Source organism: Centruroides sculpturatus, unplaced genomic scaffold (assembly GCF_000671375.1).
Source record: "Centruroides sculpturatus isolate CEXI.00-Female unplaced genomic scaffold, Cexi_2.0 scaffold2570, whole genome shotgun sequence".
NCBI classification, from domain to species: Eukaryota; Metazoa; Arthropoda; class Arachnida; order Scorpiones; family Buthidae; genus Centruroides; species Centruroides sculpturatus.
In genome coordinates, this window is record NW_019386655.1 from 1 (window position 1) to 26,001 (window position 26,001).

At 27.4% G+C, this 26,001-nt stretch overlaps 2 protein-coding genes and 1 long non-coding RNA gene across 3 annotated transcripts; 1 reads left to right on the forward strand and 2 right to left on the reverse strand.

Moving 5' to 3' along the window:
* Window positions 1-40: 40 nt before the first annotated feature.
* On the reverse strand, window positions 41-8,216 carry LOC111615500 (chitinase-like protein PB1E7.04c; the record flags this gene model as incomplete). Its single annotated transcript, XM_023356905.1, has 2 exons — window positions 8,199-8,216; window positions 41-3,521 (listed from the first exon to the last, which is right to left on the reverse strand). A coding segment is annotated over exon 2 (3,451 nt), but the record flags the coding sequence as incomplete, so codon positions are not given.
* On the reverse strand, window positions 8,041-10,987 carry LOC111615501. Its single transcript, XM_023356906.1, has 2 exons — window positions 10,979-10,987; window positions 8,041-10,494 (listed from the first exon to the last, which is right to left on the reverse strand). The coding sequence occupies exons 1-2, from the start codon at window positions 10,985-10,987 to the stop codon at window positions 8,056-8,058; spliced, it is 2,448 nt and encodes an 815-aa protein (XP_023212674.1). The 3' UTR covers window positions 8,041-8,055.
* A 7,772-nt stretch (window positions 10,988-18,759) lies between these two features.
* LOC111615502 lies at window positions 18,760-24,962 on the forward strand. Its single transcript, XR_002755088.1, has 3 exons — window positions 18,760-19,234; window positions 19,401-19,473; window positions 24,813-24,962. It is a non-coding gene; the product is annotated as an uncharacterized LOC111615502 (long non-coding RNA).
* The last annotated feature ends 1,039 nt before the right edge of the window (window positions 24,963-26,001 follow it).

Consider the following 26,001-nt stretch of genomic DNA (forward strand, 5'->3'; position numbering starts at 1 on the left):
TATGTTATAGTTTTTAAACTATAAAAATCATGGCCTGTTATTGAAATATTTAAGTCTAAAAATATTTCAGAAATTGTTATTTCAAATAAACTGCTGAACCTATGCAAATCAACAGAATATTCTTTAAATAAATGCAACTTACTTTTTACAGGATTAATGTGATTCTTCTGAGTTAATTGTGTTTTACATTTTTTGCTTAATTTCTTAGATATAAAATGAATATTTGAATCATTTAACACTTCATTATCCTCCTTTTCTTCTTTTTCTGAGTCAGCTATATCATTATCTTTTTTAATATCATTACAGATTTGAGTCTCTTTTGATTTATTTGGTTTAACAACTTTATTTGACAACATTTTGTCATCTGTTTTTTCATTACTTTCCTCCAGTTCTGCTTCATTATCCTTCAACTGATTCTTGATAAATGAGCATTCACCAATAGATTTTTGATCTGTCTCATCTTTTCTGTCATCTTGATCATCATCTTTAGATTTTAAAGGCATTTCTTCACTATCGTTTGGTCCCAATGGTTCACAATCTTCACACAATCTTCGAATTGCCATTGCAACTGTGTCAGACAATCCTTGACAAGAATTATCCTCTTCATCTGATGAAAATGAAGGTGCTTCAGGATTTGGAACAATCACTTCTTTTTGCAACGTACTTCCGAAAAGACTTGTATCCAATGAAGATGCTTCATCAAAATGTTCCTCACCATCTTCATCACTATCTTTCTTTTTCATACAAACATCTCCATTTATTAACCATTCCTTCTGATCCATTTTTTCAAGCTCAGTTATAGAAGTTAATGCAGAACTTAATTTTGAAGGAGACTGTTTAGGTCTTCCCTTAATTCGTTTCTTTGATGGAGTCTTCTTGTCCTGATCATTCGATGGTGCAGGGTCCTCTTCAAGAAAACTTAAAAAGCTTTGTAAAAAGCCAGTTCTAATTTTCTCTTCGGATTTTGATGAATTGTCTTTCTCATTATCTTTGTTAGCTTGTAATTCAGTTAGGAAACCCAAATCATCATCCATTGCACCATCTTTAGAATTCTGAAGACAAGAATCATCATCATTTTTTACCGAACTATTGTCTGTTTTATTTTTATCAATTATAACGGGAATTTTTTCATTATTATCACTATCTTGATTGTTAAAATTCCAATTTGAATTTGAAACAACCGGATTGGAGAAATTAATAAAATTCACCAAATGTTCATTTGTCATCTCTGAATTATTAGCAGACTGTTCAGCAGTTAAAACATTGCTTTCTGTAAATGTGCTTTCCATTTGAATATCTCTTACTTCTTCCTGAATATCCTTTTTCTTAGAACTATTTCTTGTTTGTTTAATATCTTTTGATTTCATTATAGAAACTAACGTCTCTGTATATGGTTTATATTTGGTTGCTCCAAAAGTAAATAACCGATTATTCAATGAACCCTTTTTTCTCCCTCTTTTTCCTTTAGGTTTATTTTTTCTTGAATCTGGAGGTGGGGGAGTTAAGGATTCAGGTAAATCATAAACATCAGAAATGGGAAGGGAATTGCATTGTGCAGTATGAACATAACTATTGTCTGATTGAGATGGTGTAATCGTATCCAAAACGGATAAATTCATTGGCATGCTTTGACTATCAAAAACAGAATCCATTTCAATCGTTTTCGTTTGATTACTATTAACAGAATGAATTGGTAACATGGGAAGCATAGACAAAGGCTTGTGTTCTTGAACAGAGGTTTCGGCATGTATAAGTTCAGAATCAACAATTGATAAATCATCTTCTAATAATTTAGCAGATTGATGACTTTCGCATGACCTAATGCTAGGCTGTAGTGAAGTAGTCACAATTTCTTCAATGCATTTATCATCATCTTCCTGTGAACTTAAATGAACAGAATCCACAAACTGACTGCTATCTACATCAAGATTGCTGTGATCAACAGAACAAGTTTGAGGTGTATGCTGTAAATTTTCTGCTTTTCTAGGAGATGCTGGAGTTGAAGGATGAGTTCCAGATGCACTGTAAGTTGTGGCACTTGTAGGTGGGGAAGAATAAATATCACCATAAGGTGTAACTGATGATGTAGATAATCGTTCTTGATTAGATGCAATTGCACCTGGAATGTATGCTTGTCCGACTGACACCGAAGGTGGAGGATTAGCTGGAGTGGATGCAGGTGCAGGTGTGCTCATTGGAGGATATGATATTTGTCCTACTGCTAATGATTGATGACTAGAAGAAATATTTCCAAATCCTTGTGTGGAAGTAGACTGTGTAGTGTTTGTAAGAGATCGAGAAATGGGAGAATCTTCTTGTGAAATGTTTCCAAAATAATATAAATTTTGTCCGTATGTATTACTATTTTGTGGATGAATGATATTTGAATTACTGGTACTCTTGCTAATCACAGATTGTCTGAGGCCTTGTCCATTCTGCATTTGCATAGAGTTAACAATGACACCTGTATTTGGCACTAAATTTGTATTAGATGTTGTAGAAGTACTTTGAGATACAGGGGAATCTACTTTGTCTACTGAAGCACCAAATGAAGTATATGTCTGTGGATAAAAATATGAAGACACCGAAGAACTTCGTGAAACCGAATTATGTAAATTTGCTCCAAAGGTACTATATGCTTGAAAATTAGATTTAGATGTCGAGGAAAAATAAGATTCATTTACAGATGTCAAATAAGGATCAGTTTGTGGAGTTAACATTGGATGAGAACCACCACCTGTATCTAAAAAAGAGGAAGGAGGACGACTTGGAGAAGGTAATACACTTCGGTATCCACTATTTAGATCTTGTTCTAAAAATGATGCTGCCGTAAGGGATGTTCTAGAACTTTTAGGACTTTGTGAAACAATTTTATCAGTTCCTCTTTCAACTAAATGATTACGAGACATAATTGCTTCATGAGGTAAAATGCCAAATGGCCCACAAGAAGATGGCATTACAGCCGAGTGCCGCCATGTACCAGAAGCCATAGGTGAATTAAATAATACAGAAGAACTTAATCCTGATCCTGTAGGTAATGCAGCACTTCCATCTGGATTCATTGGATTTGAAGCAACATTACAGTGCATAAATCCTCCCCTGAGATCACTAAAATCATTTTCTCTGTTAACTGATTTATAAAAGTTGCTTCCTTGAGAAAATGAAGATAAGTGATTTTTAGCTGATGACTGAAATGGTGTACAGAAAACACTGGAATCATAATTAGTACCAAACAGACCAGCTGTATTAAAAGAGCCATCTGTACGATTAGTAGTTTGAGGAGGATTAATACCCGGATGAGATGAAAGTAACAAATGATGTGCATTAGCAGTAGTGCCATATCCTCCCATATGTTCTTGACGTGGAAGAGAAGCAGATAGAGTTAATTCATTTAAAGAAGAACCCTGTGTTAAAGAACTAGCAGCAGGATTACCTGAACCAACCAAACGAGAATAATGCTGACTATATGCAGACCAAGGACTGGAGTTCATGGTCACTTGAAAATATTTTTCTATTATAATCTGAAATGCAAAAGAAAAACTTTTTATCAATAAAAGAAACTAAAGTAATATTTCTAATATGTATAATTATCTATATATTATCAATCCAAAATCCTGACCAATTTCCTAAAATGTAACTAAAACATAAAGTACCAGTACATCAATAACAGTTTGTTATAAGATACATTGACATGATGCTATGAAGCCTCTTATAGTATTAGCAATATCCACAATACATATTCCATTTGTTGATACTTGATGCATTTTTCTTTAAGTATCTACTGTGCAACTGATTAAATGTTTAATGTTACCAAAATTATTGAATCATGTGTCTAAACAATCAAAGTTTTTCTAAATGACAAATAAATTGATAAATTTCTAATAATTATTCTCTCTGAAATAATTATTAGAAATTTATCAACTTTTCAGATGTAAATTCAAATAGGAGTGTCTAAAAATATCAATTAAATCATGGATTAAATGTATAAAAATGAATATGGCAAATAAAGATGAGGCATGCATATACAGTACATGTCTTTGGTTGTTTCAGGAAAATCACAAATAGCAAAATTAATATCTGTGGTGTACAAATAAATATTTCACATTTTCTAAAGACACTCTTGGTGACTTTAGCCAAAGGAACAACTGTTTGGTAAGTCCATAATTGCAAATTAAATTTGATAAATAACCAACCCGTTTTCAAAGTGACTTCAAACGTGGATTTTCTGCAGGTTATCTGCACAAAATTGTTATTTGTAAGTTAGAGAAAGCTTGGTTTGCATTATCAGATGACATAATTTAATATGTAATACGTATGAACAGAACACAATTACCTATATACAAATTAATAAATATCCTACTCAAAGTTAATCTTTTTCTAAATATTTTAAGCTATTAATTGTTTAATTTAAAAAAAAAATGAATATCTAACTATTAAAGTTTTAATAAGACAGCAGTTCTGCTTAATTAGAATCAGTTTCTGTTAATAAATTAAATTAGAACTATAGAAGTAGCTTAAAATTCCAGCAGTTTATTGTTAAATTCTACCTTACTTCTTCTTAGATTATAAGAAAAAAAATACATTTTGTTTTATTGAAATGCTTTATTTTTCAGGAAAGAACCAATATACTGGAATCTCTTGATTAACACAATTAATCCCTTCACGTTACCATGTATATGAAAATTGCATTAATCAAATAATATAATGAATGGTAAAAATTACAATTCATCCATGATAGATTTCTGTGTTAATAATTTGCTTTTATAGTACTGTATTCTGTTAGGAAAAAAAATCCAGCAACAGTTGGTAGTGCCATCTGTTATATTACAAAAACTTTTATATTTTAACTATTATAAAATGGCAAAAAGCTTAATTTTGAGAGTAGGGATGTGTTTTATAAAAAATTGTAAATGCAAATAACAAGTAAAATCTTCATCAAGTCTGATCATACTGGATATACACGACTCCCTTTATCTCCCCATCTTGATTTTTAATCATTAAGTTTTAATAGCATCAATCCCCCTAATAAACAAACCTTTTTTCAATCAGCTTCTTTATACTTATTCTAACTAAATCATATTTATTTCATTTCTTTAATTGTCATTACTCAAAATTTAAAACTTTGGGATGCATAAAGATTTTTAAAGTTAATTATGCTCATTATATGGCATGCAAACTCTAAAAGGTTCTCCATCCCTGTTTTAGGATGTAAAATATTTTGAGCTTTCAGATTTTTTTGGCAATATACTTGACATCCTCTTGTGAATGCACTATTTCATTTTTCTATAAGTAGTCTGCTTCTATTCAAAGATTTCATGTCACTGAATTTTTATCATACAGACAACTCTAAGATACTGATTTATATTTTAACGAATAAACAAATGTTATATAATCATATTTTTAGCAGAGTTAATTATTTTCAGTGAAATTAAACAGTTATTTAAGCAAATTTCTGTGAATTTAAAGATAATTCAAGATTTGTGTATTTGTTAAAATTTGTATTTTGTAGAAGTTGTTTAATCTCTTTTGTAAAAAGAATTAGAATTAGTTCTTCTATAAAATAATATGCTTAACTCAACTTGTGAATCATTACAATAAGCTTAAAATTGAGTTTTTTCATTATTTAAGTCTATTGATTAAAAAAACATTAATTAAAATGATGCAATTTTGATGCTTTACTTTACATAAAAGACAATTTCTGGGATCTTCCATTTCCATTGCCAGTTATGAAATTTATTACAATTAGTTCTCAATAAGGTGAACTATTTCTGGAAACATTTGCCATTTGCTATATATCTAATGTTAAAAACATTCAATAAGGTAAACTGTACTTGCAGGACAAATAGTATAATATAATTTTTTGATAGAGTAAATTTCTAAATTTAATGCTGCTAATTTTGAAAAATTTTCAAACTTTGATACTCATCAGACAATACTCTATTAATTAATGTTGCCAATTTACAGATCTACTGGGTATTACTGTTATCTAGACAGTATCTAATTGATAAAAACTTTCCTATCAGACAGCTCAAAAACTAGCATATTTTTTTCAGACATAAATTTACTTGAACAATCAGACAATATTCTAATACTGTAATTATAAGTTACTTTCAAATTTCACTTAGTTCTAATAAAATTTAAGTTGGCAACATTAATCTAAACATGCAATTCTCATTCATTAAATATTGTAAAATCATCTCAAAGAAGATATCATACTTACATGGTGAGAAAGCTGATAAAGATGTAGAAACTTATGAGAAATAACTACCTGATACCATCAAAAAGTAAAACAGTATTCTTTAAATAGTGTTTATAATTTTATTTAGCATAAGGGCTCTTGCAATTTTATGCAAAGTAAAACATTTATGGCCAAAAAGACAAGCCTGTAAATCTAAAAGAATTAAGCAACATATAACTAACTACGTATCAATGCTGATGATACAGATTATCAACAGCTGCTTGTGATTGGAAAGTCAGCCTATCCACAAGCATATAAAAGTGGTGAAAATCTCTTCCTGTAATTTACAAGCATAACAAATCTGCTTGGATTAGTTCATCAATTGCTGAAGAGTATATATATGATTTCAACAACCAAGTAAAAAACAAGAGCAGAGATTTTATTCGTAAGTAATTTAAAAGTGGTCACTCAGCAATACATTTATCTACACATTGAACAACATTGAACTCTTATTTTTACCAAAGAATACATCCTCAGGCCAACTGCTTGATTTGGGTATTATTCATAATTGAAAACATTACCACAGAAATATGTTATTAGAACCAAACATTAAACACATTGACAGTAATGGTAGTGGTGACTAAAGTAAATATTCTTCAAGTAATTGAACTGATTTGCAAAGCCCAAGAGAATAGATGTTTGAATCTATAGGCATCAACATTTTGTAGTTTGTTGTGTGTTCAAATCTGTTAAGTGTTTAATTTGACAATGAGACAAAAAGTGTTAAAAATCATTTAATTAGAAATAAAAGTTGACTCCTTTAATTATATAGTAATTTTCTGAATTAAGATTGATGAAGTCAATAATTCCCAAAATTTCGTTAAACATGAAACTACAGTTAATTATTTAAAAAAAAAAAGTCATAGCTCTAAAGAATTATCAACTGAAGACTTTGTTGATACAATATGGTAATTGATACAATTAATAATGATAATGAACTTATTAATGAATCACAACACATTCCACTAGTCACTTGCTCAATGTGTTACACATTGTTGTGTAACACATTGAGCAAGTGACTACATTGCTGTGTAACACACTTGCACAATAAAACTGATGTTCCCCAATACATTCTTGATAAATTGAATGAAACTGAGCTAAGAGTCAATAATTTAGAACTGGTTGGAAAGTATCAAACTGTAATTACTAATTACTTTATATAAATAAATAAAATTTCTGTTATTCCTCAATAAGGTGCTTTATTTTATAAGGTAAAGTTTTTGTTCAGAACAGCATTTACATTATTGACAACTGATTGTATATGTTAACAATTTATAGTCAGATTTTGTAAAATATACTAAATATATTAATGTTATTAAAATACTGTTCTTCTTAATTAATAATATGAAAATATTAAATGTTATAAAATTCTGAATATCATTAAAACCTTTCTTCTGATGTTAATTAAAAAATAATCAGATTCTTTCAGTTTCTCAAGTTTTGGTCTGACATCAGAAAACTTTCATTGTTTACTTATTTATTTTTTTGAGATATTAGTGTGTAAAATGTGTACACATATAAAAAAATTAATAATAAAAATATATAATTAAATTTTTCATTATAAATTTTGTATTAGTAATTTATTTTAATGTATTAAAACTTCATAATAAATTTTTAACCAAAAATACCAGACTTAGAAATTGTAAATTATAGAGAATTAGAGAGTAGAAACAAACAAGAAACAAAAATAAAAGCTGAAACGAATGCAAAGTTTGAAAGTTGTGATAGCCTTAATTATAACTATTGCAATTTGCACTATTTCTCTGATTTAATAAATACAAATTATTTAAAATTTTCAGCTGCTATAAAAGTAATTTTTATGTTATAGTTTTTAAACTATAAAAATCATGGCCTGTTATTGAAATATTTAAGTCTAAAAATATTTCAGAAATTGTTATTTCAAATAAACTGCTGAACCTATGCAAATCAACAGAATATTCTTTAAATAAATGCAACTTACTTTTTACAGGATTAATGTGATTCTTCTGAGTTAATTGTGTTTTACATTTTTTGCTTAATTTCTTAGATATAAAATGAATATTTGAATCATTTAACACTTCATTATCCTCCTTTTCTTCTTTTTCTGAGTCAGCTATATCATTATCTTTTTTAATATCATTACAGATTTGAGTCTCTTTTGATTTATTTGGTTTAACAACTTTATTTGACAACATTTTGTCATCTGTTTTTTCATTACTTTCCTCCAGTTCTGCTTCATTATCCTTCAACTGATTCTTGATAAATGAGCATTCACCAATAGATTTTTGATCTGTCTCATCTTTTCTGTCATCTTGATCATCATCTTTAGATTTTAAAGGCATTTCTTCACTATCGTTTGGTCCCAATGGTTCACAATCTTCACACAATCTTCGAATTGCCATTGCAACTGTGTCAGACAATCCTTGACAAGAATTATCCTCTTCATCTGATGAAAATGAAGGTGCTTCAGGATTTGGAACAATCACTTCTTTTTGCAACGTACTTCCGAAAAGACTTGTATCCAATGAAGATGCTTCATCAAAATGTTCCTCACCATCTTCATCACTATCTTTCTTTTTCATACAAACATCTCCATTTATTAACCATTCCTTCTGATCCATTTTTTCAAGCTCAGTTATAGAAGTTAATGCAGAACTTAATTTTGAAGGAGACTGTTTAGGTCTTCCCTTAATTCGTTTCTTTGATGGAGTCTTCTTGTCCTGATCATTCGATGGTGCAGGGTCCTCTTCAAGAAAACTTAAAAAGCTTTGTAAAAAGCCAGTTCTAATTTTCTCTTCGGATTTTGATGAATTGTCTTTCTCATTATCTTTGTTAGCTTGTAATTCAGTTAGGAAACCCAAATCATCATCCATTGCACCATCTTTAGAATTCTGAAGACAAGAATCATCATCATTTTTTACCGAACTATTGTCTGTTTTATTTTTATCAATTATAACGGGAATTTTTTCATTATTATCACTATCTTGATTGTTAAAATTCCAATTTGAATTTGAAACAACCGGATTGGAGAAATTAATAAAATTCACCAAATGTTCATTTGTCATCTCTGAATTATTAGCAGACTGTTCAGCAGTTAAAACATTGCTTTCTGTAAATGTGCTTTCCATTTGAATATCTCTTACTTCTTCCTGAATATCCTTTTTCTTAGAACTATTTCTTGTTTGTTTAATATCTTTTGATTTCATTATAGAAACTAACGTCTCTGTATATGGTTTATATTTGGTTGCTCCAAAAGTAAATAACCGATTATTCAATGAACCCTTTTTTCTCCCTCTTTTTCCTTTAGGTTTATTTTTTCTTGAATCTGGAGGTGGGGGAGTTAAGGATTCAGGTAAATCATAAACATCAGAAATGGGAAGGGAATTGCATTGTGCAGTATGAACATAACTATTGTCTGATTGAGATGGTGTAATCGTATCCAAAACGGATAAATTCATTGGCATGCTTTGACTATCAAAAACAGAATCCATTTCAATCGTTTTCGTTTGATTACTATTAACAGAATGAATTGGTAACATGGGAAGCATAGACAAAGGCTTGTGTTCTTGAACAGAGGTTTCGGCATGTATAAGTTCAGAATCAACAATTGATAAATCATCTTCTAATAATTTAGCAGATTGATGACTTTCGCATGACCTAATGCTAGGCTGTAGTGAAGTAGTCACAATTTCTTCAATGCATTTATCATCATCTTCCTGTGAACTTAAATGAACAGAATCCACAAACTGACTGCTATCTACATCAAGATTGCTGTGATCAACAGAACAAGTTTGAGGTGTATGCTGTAAATTTTCTGCTTTTCTAGGAGATGCTGGAGTTGAAGGATGAGTTCCAGATGCACTGTAAGTTGTGGCACTTGTAGGTGGGGAAGAATAAATATCACCATAAGGTGTAACTGATGATGTAGATAATCGTTCTTGATTAGATGCAATTGCACCTGGAATGTATGCTTGTCCGACTGACACCGAAGGTGGAGGATTAGCTGGAGTGGATGCAGGTGCAGGTGTGCTCATTGGAGGATATGATATTTGTCCTACTGCTAATGATTGATGACTAGAAGAAATATTTCCAAATCCTTGTGTGGAAGTAGACTGTGTAGTGTTTGTAAGAGATCGAGAAATGGGAGAATCTTCTTGTGAAATGTTTCCAAAATAATATAAATTTTGTCCGTATGTATTACTNCCATAGTCTTGCTTTAAAATTTTTCTGGAATTTTGTTCCTTGATACCTTTCCTTACCTTGCATCTGGTATTTACCTGTATTTTTATTAATATTAACAGTATAATTGAAAAGATCTACTGTATATAATATCATTTATATCTTATTTATTTATTTAATATAACAGAAATCAAGTATTGATATGTACAATGATTGGCAAAGAGAGCAAAAGAAAAATGACATTATTATATGAAGTTTATTGAATTTCATATAATAATTTAACATGAAGTTAATCATCTTATATGAAGATAAAAAACAAAAAGATGTTGCAAACCAAGTCAGAAAATGAAACATGGCCAACATTAGGTATTATTCAGTCTTGTATAGTTTCTGATTTTTTGAAAATGAAAAATTCTGCTGAAAGGATTCCTGAAAGTAATTTTTAGGATATTAGTCACATGTAGATTTGATATTAGAATGGATTTCATTTAACATTAATTAATTCATTTAACATATTTTTGTTAATTTATTTTCCTTTGTCTTTCAAGAAAATGGATTTCATGATGATGATGATTCAATTACCTGTTTCATTGAATATGATCTTTTCTTTCTTTGAATTTAAACTTTAGTGCTAAAGTGGGTGTTTATAATTTTTTGCTTCCTATTTTTGTTAGCTTTTCTTAGAAAACTCTTATTTTAGAAATGTTTGGTATATCTATTGGTATTTCTATATAATAATAATATTTTTTCAATTTTATAGCATAAAAATTTAATCTTTGCTATTTCTTTTTCCATTCATTAAAAAATTCATTTTCATATTTGAAAACTTTTCAATATGATTTTCATTTATTTGTTGCATATTAGATCTGTACGTAAAAAGGTGAAACATTTAATAACAAAACCACCAACTTTATAAATTTTTCATAAGAGATTGGGAAATTTTTTTACAAGATGCAAACTTTATTACTTAAATTCTGTACAAGGAAAAAAACAGTAATTTAAGTATTTAATTCCTGGTACCAAAATATAATTGGCTTTTTTCAAATATAAGAAATATAGTATATGAATATTTAATTTTTGATTTGAATATTAAAAAATTGTATTTTAATGCATACTGTTCATGCATGGCAGTTTTAATATTTTTGGGATCTTCATTAACTTTCCTGGAAATACTTCTGAACATGCTAATGTCCTATTCATTCACTATTTGTGTAGTTTTTCCACAAAAAATAATGAAAGAAAAGAATACAGATACCAGTTGGGGTGACTATCACCGAAGTGCTTTTGAATGTCACTCAACCTACTTGCAATTAAAGCTCCATATACACATCCAGTGGTAGTTTCTATAAGAATGAAAGCATGATAAGTGTAATTTTAATGCAATGTTTTTTACTAACAGAAAATAAAATCTTTAAGATTGCTTTTTATTAATTAATAAAGAAACACTCTAGCAAGTTTTTAGGTTTCTGTACAAGTATTATTTTGAAACATTTACATATCTTTTGTCATTTTCTACCTCAAGGCACAAGAATTTTTCCTATTGCATAATCAGCAGAGAATTCATAAGATTTTGCTAGAAAGAAGTGATAAGGATGAAAGAGAAGAGAATAATGTTAGTGTAAAAAAAAGGATTTTGGTGCAAACTGAAGGAGGTAAATGTACTCATTAAATAATGGGGAAACTAAATGGTGCAAAAACATATCTAAACCATGACGTTTTGCATAAACTGCAAAATATCCATTAGTCTACAACATTTGAAGTTTGTGTACCTGCCTGCATTGTATGAGCAATGTTAAATAAGGCAAAATTATTAAGTGTGTAAATGTTTCTTTTAAATATTATATTTAACCATATACATATTAGAATATGTATTTACAAAGTAAACACAAATTTTTTGTATTTCCATTTTACATCATTAAATATATTAATCTGGCAGTAGGCCAGATTAATATATTTAATGATAAAATGTATTGGATACTGTTATATATAAATGATTAATTAACTATATCATATGCCATGCTTATCATTTTATTGTATTAAATAATCCATGATTATAAAAAGAACATTTTTTGCAGTCAACAGTTTGAACAAATTCATAAAATGTTTGATTTTAATAAATTCTAGCAATTATATAAAATGATTAATAAATAAATTTTTTAAAATTAAAATAAATAATTTTTGAAATTTTCAGTATAATTGAAAAGATCTACTGTATATAATATCATTTATATCTTATTTATTTATTTAATATAACAGAAATCAAGTATTGATATGTACAATGATTGGCAAAGAGAGCAAAAGAAAAATGACATTATTATATGAAGTTTATTGAATTTCATATAATAATTTAACATGAAGTTAATCATCTTATATGAAGATAAAAAACAAAAAGATGTTGCAAACCAAGTCAGAAAATGAAACATGGCCAACATTAGGTATTATTCAGTCTTGTATAGTTTCTGATTTTTTGAAAATGAAAAATTCTGCTGAAAGGATTCCTGAAAGTAATTTTTAGGATATTAGTCACATGTAGATTTGATATTAGAATGGATTTCATTTAACATTAATTAATTCATTTAACATATTTTTGTTAATTTATTTTCCTTTGTCTTTCAAGAAAATGGATTTCATGATGATGATGATTCAATTACCTGTTTCATTGAATATGATCTTTTCTTTCTTTGAATTTAAACTTTAGTGCTAAAGTGGGTGTTTATAATTTTTTGCTTCCTATTTTTGTTAGCTTTTCTTAGAAAACTCTTATTTTAGAAATGTTTGGTATATCTATTGGTATTTCTATATAATAATAATATTTTTTCAATTTTATAGCATAAAAATTTAATCTTTGCTATTTCTTTTTCCATTCATTAAAAAATTCATTTTCATATTTGAAAACTTTTCAATATGATATTGCTTAATTTATTTTAATTTCCTGAAATATTTATTTTAAAAAATTTTTAATATTCTGTATTAAAATATTTTATGCTTTATATTTTACATTCCAATTTGTTGTTATAATGTAAGACAATGATCTATAAATCCTTAATTTCTAATATTACAGTACAGTATTCTATAATTCTGTTTAGTTTTTACCATTACAATTTTCTTTTCATATACAGCCTCTCTCCTGCATTTTTGAAACTTGATATAACATTTTCATACTTTTTGTTTTCTGTGACAGATTCTGATATTTGTTTCTTTGTTAATTTATACATATTTTTATGTATGAAATATATATAAATTTTACATACTGTAGTTCTTTATTATTCTATTATTTGATATTGTGTGATATACTTGGATGAAAGTTGGAGTATATCTTTTTTGTAATTAAAATGTAGATCAAATTATCTATTATCTTCATTGTTGTAAATTTTCCTAGCTTCCCTAAATTTGTGTTGTTCTCCTAGACCAGGGATGGGCATCTTTTTAAGTGTTCATACCAAAATTACCACATCTATGATGCAAAAATCTTCTCATATGCTAATCAAAACTTTTGGAAGCCTATTATTATTTGGTGTCTTAAGTATTGTAACCTTTCCAAATAATCAAAAATTTGCATATACTTTATCCACACTTTAGAAACCCAATAAATTCTTTATGAAACAAAAAATATATATATAAAAAAATATTGGATATTCATTTTTTAAGGTGAGCCCAGTCATCAGTGTGTCCTAGACAATTACTGAGAATTTATAAATATACTAATTACCATATTTAGAATGTTTGTGAATGGTGTTAAAATTATCTTATATAATATTTTTTAGTGTTCTAATTTTATATTTCTAGACTATTTTATCTCTTAAATCTTTGATTCCATATTATTTCTTAAGTACTACTTGAGGTCAAAAACAATATTTTTATGTTTTGGAATAATATAGCTGAAATTACTTCAAAATGTCATTTTGTTCCAGCTTTGAAGTCTATAAATTTAAAGTCTTGAAGATGAAAAGTTTGAAAAACATTATAACAGCAGAAAATATTACACAATACATCATTATAATATCAAACATTAATGTTATATCACTTATACAATAATGTATAATATCAATACAACTGATATTATACTTTTACTATTACATTATGAGCCTTTATATTAGATGTGGTCTATTTTTGTAGCTACAAAAGGATACTATGGATAAGGATACATTTTTTAAATATATTATTATCCATAGTCCAAATATGAAATTAATAGCTTCTTACTGTATGCCCTATCACCCTTAATTCATCGTACTATTTAACATTACATGCAGTATACAGTAATTATATGTAATTTTTAGATTGCATTTTAGCATTTTCAATTAATAGTGAGATTGCGGCTGATGTTTTCATCTCTAAAACATGAATGTCGAATGTTGAGCACCACTTACAAGATAGCGACATTCGACGTTCACGTTTTAGAGATGAAAACATTGCCGCAACCTTGCTATTATGTAGTTTTTAATTCATTTGCTTAATACAGAATATTACAGTGCATTCAGGACTGGTGTAAAGTTAAATAGCACTCTCCTGCAAAATAGAAATTAGCATGTCTTCAAAATGGAAGATTAAATATAACAGTTATATTACATATAAATAAAAGCTTATTAGCACCTACTACAAATTCATGTGAATTAGCCTTATCATTTTTAATATATTCATAAATTTTTTTAGATATAACTATATAGATCATTCAGGTGTCAACTTGGGCCAACTTAAGCACCCATGGTCCATAGTCTTGCTTTAAAATTTTTCTGGAATTTTGTTCCTTGATACCTTTCCTTACCTTGCATCTGGTATTTACCTGTATTTTTATTAATATTAAACTTTCATTTAAATGTTTATTTATTTATTTTTTACTCAGCTTTAACTGTTGCTGAAGAGATTGTAGCCAAAATATATAAAAACAGATGAAACAAAAAACTTTATACTCGTAATTCACTTACGTTTCATTCTACAGCTATTGTCAAAAGTTCTATAAAATTTTATTATTACCAAATAGGAATGTAATCAAAGCAGTATTTTTCATTTTAAATATTAAAATAAATATTAATTTATTTTATTAATCTTGAATATCATCAGTTCATAAATATTTGTAAATGATTCATATGATGTAAGTACTATTTAAAGTAATGTGATAATAGATCCAGAAGACCCAAACAGGGCTAACAAATAAATTTAAATTTTTGTTGTGTGTCAATGAGGAGGGCTTAAGCCTTTCTTCTCTCTATATCTGCCATTTATAATAAAAATAATAATAAAATTTGTCTTTTAGAATATTTTATTTAGCTTATAACAACTTTTATATCACCATGTTTAACCATCCATACAATTCAAATTTGCAATCTGGTTACTAAGAATCAATGTTTTAATATATTCTGTCACTAGATTAAATCTGTGTTTATTAAATGTTAATGAATGAAAAAAAAGGATGTAGTTGCCAAATATATTATTTTAAAAGTATAAAACTTAAGCAATGATATAGTTTAATTTTCTACTTCACAATTAAATAGTACAAAATTTAACTATAGTTTTGTAGTTTAGCTTAATTTTTTATATTATGATATTTNAAATTTTATATGAATGAATAAAGTTCTGATTTATGAATTATAATAAGCTATTTAAAATCTGTAACAACCCAGAATGGAATATAACAATTTATTGTAAAGAATTTTTTAGTGGTAAAGCTAGTTAAATACAGAAAATTTCAACAGTAATGTTTTTCTTTTCTTGGTTTAATCATATAAATAATGAGTACGGAATTACAACTAATTGATGTTATATTATTTAATCATGTCTAATAATTTTTCTCCTCAGTAGCTTTAAGAATACTGCTTTATGACTAGGTAATTGAAAGGACAGTTAAAAACAAAATTTTTCCCACTACTGTTGAATAGTTTTCTTCAGAATGTCACCCTGCCTTTTATTGCACCCTGTAATAAAACTACTTGAATTGCTAAGAATGGGGAAGAGATTGTTTCTGATGATTTTCCACACTTTGACCCTCCCCATTGTAAAAGTAATTGGTGAAACCACTTTGAATTAGTTTGTTGTTAAATGGTTGTGTAAGTTGAAATTACTTAAAAAATTGCTTTTGTGCTTCTCTAATTGGTTTGTTTTCTTGCTGGGAGGATTGCTGTTAGTACTTTTCTGTTAGTTTGAAAAGGATATTCCTGTTAACAACATCTCTCCACACAAGGTAGGACTTTTTAAAATATTATCTAAAGTATATTGATTTAAATTAAACTGTACACTTACAAATGCAAGTTATTTATTATTTACATAGTTTATAGTTAAATGTAAGTTTTATTAATAGGAATATGTTTGATTTTTATTTCATAAACTTAAAAATATTTTCTCTTTAGCTCTGTTGGATATTTGATGCCAGTTGCACTTTGTATTTTTGAAAATAATTTGATTTAATAAGAAAATATGAAGGTATGTTCTATCATAATTTAGCATGTTCTTCAAACTGTAGTATTTGAATAATTATAAACTGGAACTAGAACTTTTTTATTATTAACATATTGCACTTTATAATTTATAAATAACGTCATTTATTAATTATACCATAAGTAATGAATTTGTAATTTAAAAAAATATAATTTTATAAAATTGTATAAATATGACTCAAAGAAATTTTGAGATAATTATATTTAATTTTATTTATTAAATAAAATTTAACATCATTGTAATGAAAGTGATATTCGATAACAGATAATTTAAATGTAATTTGAAAATATTCTTCCACTTTTTACGAAACATATAGAAAATTTGAATTAGAGAGGATGAATCTTTATATATTATATATAAAGTATTTTTAAAAATTTTGACTCTCATAAAATACAGGATGTTTATAAAATAACTATCAATTTCCTCAAATCACTGACTGATCAATTTATTTTCTAGGTTTTGTAAAGTATGCTGATGACTGAAGAACAAATATAATAGTTGAGATATGTCTATAAAGTTTGACAACAGTTCATTCATAAATTCCAGAATTCCATGACTATCTGAATGAAATTTTTTTGATGAGGTTCAACTAGATTTTGATAACAGAATGTCTTCTATTTTATCACTTTTTAAATTTGATTGTAATACAAATTACAGATTTTAAATACATGTACTTGGTTTCTTAATTTAGTGAATCATATTAATAGAACCATAGATTGAAATAAAAGTTGCTGATTTTTGATGTATTTTATTTTTTAAATATAAAATTAAAAAGTTATCATCAGATGAGTAAAACTTTTGTGATATATTGTTTCTTCCTACTTGATTGCTTGCTGTTCTCTTGGTTGTATATTCTTTGGAATTAAGCACAAATTTGCTATTGAAAACTTATCATATAGGAATACTTTTTTCTAAGGAAAAAGTAGATTTTATTTTCTATTTTTTTATTTAAAAAAAAAATGCATTTTGAGCCATATGCCCCTCTTCAATCCTTATTAGATACAGTACTTCCTGATATTAGTACAGTGAGGCATTTTTACCTTGTTTTTAAAGTTTTTGTTTTTACTCCTTTTATTTGTCAATTTTTTCTATATTTTTAGCAAGGTTTATTTTTTTAATTTTACAGTATTACTAGTTTAAACATTTTTAACACTTAGTTATTCCAGTTGTCACCATTAGTTATATTATAGTTTTATCATTATATGTAATAAGGACTGAAGTGGGGTATATGGCCAGAAATGCATTTCTTTAAAAAAAAACAGAAAATAAAATCTACTTTTTCTATCGTAAAAAAGTGTCCTGCATGATAAGTTCTCCATAGCAAATTTATACCTTATTCCAAAGATTGTTTCTTCCATTGATTTTATGATAAATATATAATTACAATAAATATTTTCAATTTTATCTGTTGCTAAACATTACATAAATATTTCTTTTTTTATCTGTTACATTTCTGAAACTTTTTTATGCTATAAATAAACTTAATTATGATTTTTATGCATTTTTTCTTCTGAAAGACAATATGTGCTGAAAAATAATACTAATGTTTCATTATTACTTATTCAAAATTTTGAATTACTTTAAATAAATTTAAGATATTTTAATCTTTATAAAAAGATAATGATATTTCTACTTGTTAAAATGCAGTTTTTAAATTATTTTGCATTATTAATTTATTAAATAAATAAATTTTTTAAGCTAATTGGATTTAGAAAAATAATTCTCATTATCAATTAAGTTTTAATACATGAAATTAATATATATAATATTTATTACATGCAAATTTTATATGAATGAATAAAGTTCTGATTTATGAATTATAATAAGCTATTTAAAATCTGTAACAACCCAGAATGGAATATAACAATTTATTGTAAAGAATTTTTTAGTGGTAAAGCTAGTTAAATACAGAAAATTTCAACAGTAATGTTTTTCTTTTCTTGGTTTAATCATATAAATAATGAGTACGGAATTACAACTAATTGATGTTATATTATTTAATCATGTCTAATAATTTTTCTCCTCAGTAGCTTTAAGAATACTGCTTTATGACTAGGTAATTGAAAGGACAGTTAAAAACAAAATTTTTCCCACTACTGTTGAATAGTTTTCTTCAGAATGTCACCCTGCCTTTTATTGCACCCTGTAATAAAACTACTTGAATTGCTAAGAATGGGGAAGAGATTGTTTCTGATGATTTTCCACACTTTGACCCTCCCCATTGTAAAAGTAATTGGTGAAACCACTTTGAATTAGTTTGTTGTTAAATGGTTGTGTAAGTTGAAATTACTTAAAAAATTGCTTTTGTGCTTCTCTAATTGGTTTGTTTTCTTGCTGGGAGGATTGCTGTTAGTACTTTTCTGTTAGTTTGAAAAGGATATTCCTGTTAACAACATCTCTCCACACAAGGTAGGACTTTTTAAAATATTATCTAAAGTATATTGATTTAAATTAAACTGTACACTTACAAATGCAAGTTATTTATTATTTACATAGTTTATAGTTAAATGTAAGTTTTATTAATAGGAATATGTTTGATTTTTATTTCATAAACTTAAAAATATTTTCTCTTTAGCTCTGTTGGATATTTGATGCCAGTTGCACTTTGTATTTTTGAAAATAATTTGATTTAATAAGAAAATATGAAGGTATGTTCTATCATAATTTAGCATGTTCTTCAAACTGTAGTATTTGAATAATTATAAACTGGAACTAGAACTTTTTTATTATTAACATATTGCACTTTATAATTTATAAATAACTATTATTATTTTTTTAAGTCATTAAATTGTATTATATCTTGCACATTATAAACTTTGAAATATATATAAATTTTATTTACATTATTTATACAAAAATTAGTTCTGTATATTATTTATTAAATAATTATTAATGAAATAAGCACTGGTATAAAATGCAATTAGTGGGAAAAAAATATAAAACATTTTAAATTTATAGTGAAGGATTCTTCTCATTAAATTTATGATTTAGATAATGAAATTATTATGCATTTTAATTAATTAACTTAAAATGTTTTTTAATGTTTTTATTTATTAATTCTAAATGTTCTCAAATATAATTATAGAGATTTTTGTTTTAAAAACATTTCAGGTATTTTTTAAATTAGATGTGAAGATAGTTTAAAGATTGTGTATTATATAACATTAAGATATCATAAGATTTTTTTGAATAATTCATGAAATTTATGAACGATTATTATTGAAACTAATTAGCATGAAAATCTCAATTGAAATTAATAGAATTATTTAAATATATTTTAACTTTTCATCAACAATATAAATGATTGTAATCCATATTTTGTCTAATTAAAATAGCAGTAGCAAAAATTATTATTTACTATTATTTAATCCCATTTGAGCAATAATTTTTTTTACAATATTTGTATGGCTTTTCCACTTCTACAAGTACTTGTATATACTATTTTACTATTAATTTCTATATTGCACTGTAAATTTTGCAGTGAGGATGCTCTAAAGATATCAATATAGTTTTCACCAGCTAATATTTAATATAACATTATTTTAGTTCTTTCTCTTTTTCTTTCTGATCAGTGTTTCATTCTGCTGTTTTTTTTCCAATTTCCTGATTGATTAACTGTACAAATTAACTATAAAAATTGGAATTAATTACTTAAAAATGCTATAAAAACCAGAAAAAACACTTAATATACAATAAAATATGCTAATTTTATATTCTTGGAAATAAGATCCCATTCCAACTTAAAAATGAACTCCATTTATGTGGAAAAATGTGGAAAAAATAGCAAAAGTTAACTAGGAACTGAGTTTAAATTAATAATAATGTTATGTTGAATCAATTTATTAAATTATAATAAATATCAAAACATAATATAAATTTTGATACTATAAGAGGAGCAAAATTAATTTTAAATAAATATTTTATATTTGAAAATCTCCCCTTTGTTTCTCCAAGTTTTTCCATTATATATTCCAGTTTCAAAGACTTAACAAATAAAATAACAAAATCATTGAGTCTATCCTCACTTGAAAAATTGATTTAATTTGTTTTTTTCAGTGATGAATTAATGAATTTACATCAGCTTTTTTCATGCAATTAATTATCAGTTAAAAAGAAGTCATTAGTTTTATTATTAAGTGATGAGATTTTTCTTGGTGCTAATTGGTAACTAAGTGTTATTCAAATAATTTTAAAAATTATATTGTTTTTTTAAAAATACAATTTAAATGTTAACACATTATATAACGCTATAATGTGTTATATAGGCTACCATTGTGAAATATGGAATTAGAATTCTTCTGCTATGGGATCAAGTAAAAAAATTCCACAAACTATAATTGGGGAAAGCCTAGTCCATGGGACTCTTTGTCTGTCTTTTTTAATTGATGCAATACTGTATTCTATAATCCACAAATCCATAAAAATTAAATAAATAAATAAAAATTTATTGATGTAATTATCTGTTTCCTCTCCCTGGAAAATTTTCTGTGGTCACCTGTAATCATAGTTACATGTTGCATGTTTGCAAGGTGTGAAAGATTTTAGTGCAATAATGAAATAGTAAATAATATAATTAAGAAACTTTATTACTGTATTTGTTTATTATATTTATTTTATTTTAGTCTAGAGCTGAGTGTACATTGGCTCTTATAATTTATTATTTTTGAGGTGTTTAAACCACAATTTAGGCAGTTTTTCATGTTCTAGATCATCATAATTGTTAAGAGTTTTTCCTGTGTATTACTATAGAAGATTATTTCTTCGTCATATCCGATTTTCTTAAAAAATCTACATTGTAATTATCACTACGACGCCAAACTGGCGAATTTTAGAGTTCTAAATAAAATAATTCTTTCGTTATTACAATTATTAAAGAATTATCTTGTATGACATTTATATTTTATTAGATTTTATCATAAACATAAAAAATTAATAAGTTAAGAATAGTCATTCGTTTTTTCTTTTTTTGTTAATAGTTTTGGGAGGATTCAAAAGTAGTTGTTAACATTGAAAACCACAAGTTTTGGTTGGATGAGGGATGCTAGTTGGGGACTGGTAACCCAAATTGCCGCTGACCTTCAAAACAATTACTGTATTTGTTATTCACTTGAAAATCTATAAAATACATTAAAAAACCTAGAAACGTAAATGGAATATATTTCGTTTATTTATTTTTAATAATATAACGCTGAAACAGACCCAGACATAGTCTTGGTCCACTTCTCTCAGACTCTGGCCTAAAATAACCGTTTCATGTAAAAAAAAGACTAAAAAATGATATAAAATTTACTTTGATAAATAGCGAAAATTGTTTTTTATTTAGTCTAATCATATATTTTTATTATTTTCGGAGGGAGTGAGACTATATTTGTGACTGGTCTAACTTTGCCTCTCAAAGAGTTGACATTTAAAAATAAAAATAACGATTTATATTTATTGCTGTCGTAGAAATATCTTTATTGAATCTGATTTTTTAATAACTGTTTAGTTATATTTGTTTGTTTGTCTGCCATATCGGTGAATATGATTTTCTTCTCATTCTTACTTTCCCAGCTGTTATGTATAACAGAGGAAAAGTATAGCGATCGATCGGTCCAAAAATTATCCCCCAGATCTTTAAATTTTTGGACTTAGGACATTGAAACGTCGAGAAATGAAAAAAATTCGGGGTTTTTTCTGTATGTATTGATATAGTGTGTGAGGAGAGGCAGGATTTTGTTCACCCTCTTTGAAGCTTAATAATTCCTGTGCTTTTTGTCGAAAATTTCTGAAATTTCGCAGTGATGTTTGTTTATTAGGGGAATTGATGCTATTAAAATTTGATGATTAAAGGTTGAGGAGATGGAGAGATAAAGGGGTTCGTATGTATCTCCAGTAGGTTCGAACTTAATGACGATTTTACTCATTATACATTTTTTTTTTTTTTTGTAAAACCCATCCCTACCCTCGAAATTAAGCATTTTTGCTGTTTTATAACAGTTAAAAATATAAAAAGTTTTTAAAATAAAATGTCATAACAGATAGCGCCACTAAATGTTTCTAGGAAAGTTAAACAACTTGTTGCTGGATTTTTTCTTTCTACAATTAGTACAAAATTTTCATATTCCAGTTTTAAAAAAGCTTTTTAGTTTAATAATTAATAACGTGAATAGTTGCATTATTAGATTATTCTTTAATTCATTTAATCTTCAGTTTTCTAGTGTGTGTTAGGCCAGTATATTTAAGATGTGTTTGTGTGTTTTGTCGAAATAGTGCTGATTCTTACGTCATTTTGACGTCGTTTTTATTATTTTTTAGAATAAGGAAGCATAAAATGACGTCAAATTGACGTAATGCTGCATACTGTTCTGATTCTGATAAAACGAATGCAGCTTAATCACTTTTATTTGTTTCAATCGAAGTTATCATTATTTGAATAGCATATACAGTATAATTAAAATGCAATAATTAACCCACATTTTTAATAAATTATAGTAATTTAGGTCTTCTCTTTCTTTTTACATTTTGAAATATAGTATGCAATTAAGTTGAATAGAGACGATTTATTTAGAAGGGGTCCCAGGCACTAACATTCACTGCCCTCTCTATCTCTAGCTCTTGACTGTTCTGTTCACATTTGTGAGGGTTCCTGTAGCCACTGATGCACATGCAAATTCTACTAGAGATCGTTCGAAAATTACATAACACTTTGTAACACTTCCATACATATCCCAAAATTATGCAATGCATGTCCATGATCACATATCCCTTAATTATACCAAAGAATAATTTTGAATATAAAGTACATTCATTATTCATTAATTACATATATTTGGTACAGTATAGTACAAAGCAGTTACATCAGTAACTGCTTTGTACTATATCGAATATATACTAATGTATTGTACTGTACCTGATACATGCAATTATCCTATGGGCAAAAAGGGTAATTGCTTGGGGCCTCTCGTTGTGTGGGCAAATCAATATTTTATAAAAAAAACTTTCCTCAAAAAATTCCGTCAAAGAAAAATGTCTGGAGCCAACTCTGTACATGTAGTTTCCTAATATAAATTCACCTGGGCCTCGTAAAGGTATAATGTGCCACTGAGTTACATAAATAGCATGATTTACAGGACCCCGGCTAATGGAGAGCTGTCAGTGCAAAGACCATTTTGGAATCCCCTTTCGGAGACTCTGCTTATACAAATAACATAATGATATTGAAGTAGAAAAATAATTTAGTATAAATGTTAGCCCATGGCCAAAGTTATTTTATTATTTGGAAAAAATCAGAAAATGGACAATTTTTTCCCCCTGATGGGTCCCATGTGCCCTGGGGCGGTGCCTTAGATGCAACCTCTTCTAAGGCCTGATGATTTGTTACGCAATACTTAAGAAATAAAAAAAATGAATCATTCTGTTATCCAAAGATTGAAACACTAACATTACATAACATTTTTGTAAACATCTCATTGTAACACATTTATAAAGATTACCCACCCTCTCACCCCAACAGTGGTGTGTTATCCTAAGGGCAAAAAGGAAAATTTTATTAGTCCCCATCAACAAGGGGTCTTAAACCAATCTTTTATAAGAAAATATTTCCCTTAAAAAATTTCCTCAAATAAAATTTCCTCTAATTCAAATTTGCCTGGGCCCCATGAAGGTATAACGTGACACTACAACCCCAACATAACACAGCATAACAATTAACCACACTCTCGCCCTCCCACCATTTTTGCTATGTAATTTATGGACAACCGTAACAAGAGATAACAAATAATTGTATGACTCTACATTAAAATGTTAAATATGTGCAGTTTTATGTAAAACTAAGACTAAATTTTGAATATTCTTGATGAAATTTAGCATAATAAAATTATTTTTTCTTCTTTCTAACTATAATTAATGCAGTTTAAAGTGTAATAATGTTATAAATTTTAAAACTTAAAATATTTTGATAAATAATACATTTTGTTACTCAAGTTAATATTCTTGTTTTAATTAGATTGAAGACAGCAACAAACTTTGTGTTCAGCCACTTGGACGAGATGAACAAGGGAATATTTATTGGTATTTTTATGGATTGCGTCTTTATAGAGAAGAATGTTCCATACCACCAGAAAGTCTGAAAATGCTGTGGTTAGTTGTCATTTTTTTTTTTAATATTTAAAATTAGCTGCATGTGCCTGTCTTTGTTTGGGGTTTGAAAGTGGAATTGGTGAGTTTGGATTAGGAAAAGGAGTTAAAACAATGGTCTTAGTAATCAAAATGGTTAAGTTCTGCACTGTGCCAGTGCACTCAGCACCTGTATCACACTGGCAATCTAGGGTCTCTAGATATGGCCAAAATTTAAATTTTAATATTCTTAATACTGTAATGATTTTATAAAATGGATCTGGCAGGGCATGTGTCCTGGGCACCAGATAAAGTCTGTAATTATTTGAATTATTTAGGAAATTATTTGATTTATGACAGATAAAGAGGTGTTGAGAGGAAAGTGTGTATAAGAGGAAGGCTGTGGATTGTTGCATGGCATCACATGTCATCAACATCCCTAACCTCTGTAATAAGGGAGGGAACAGCAAGATCTTTGTTCCTGATGACGGAGACAAAAAATGTTTTTATTAAACGTTAACCTAATGAAACTTTTTTAAGCATGATATTACAAAAGCATTTAGCCATTCATTCTCATTAGTGATTTAATTTTCATGTAGAAATTACTCTGCTTTTCTTAATATTTTTAATATGTATTTTTTTTATTTGATACATATATTTAATATAAATTATTTCTCTTTTTTGATATCATTTGTCTCTTAAATTAGTTAGTTTAAATATTAAATTGCTGCAGAAAATATAATAATGGCATATGAAGTATAAAATATTGCACATCACACATCCTGCGGTACAGTGAATTGATGTTCTGGCAGTAGTGCAAACACTTGCTTCTTTTACTGACAGTTGCAAATAAATTTTAAAACTTAAAATATTTTGATAAATAATACATTTTGTTACTCAAGTTAATATTCTTGTTTTAATTAGATTGAAGACAGCAACAAACTTTGTGTTCAGCCACTTGGACGAGATGAACAAGGGAATATTTATTGGTATTTTTATGGATTGCGTCTTTATAGAGAAGAATGTTCCATACCACCAGAAAGTCTGAAAATGCTGTGGTTAGTTGTCATTTTTTTTTT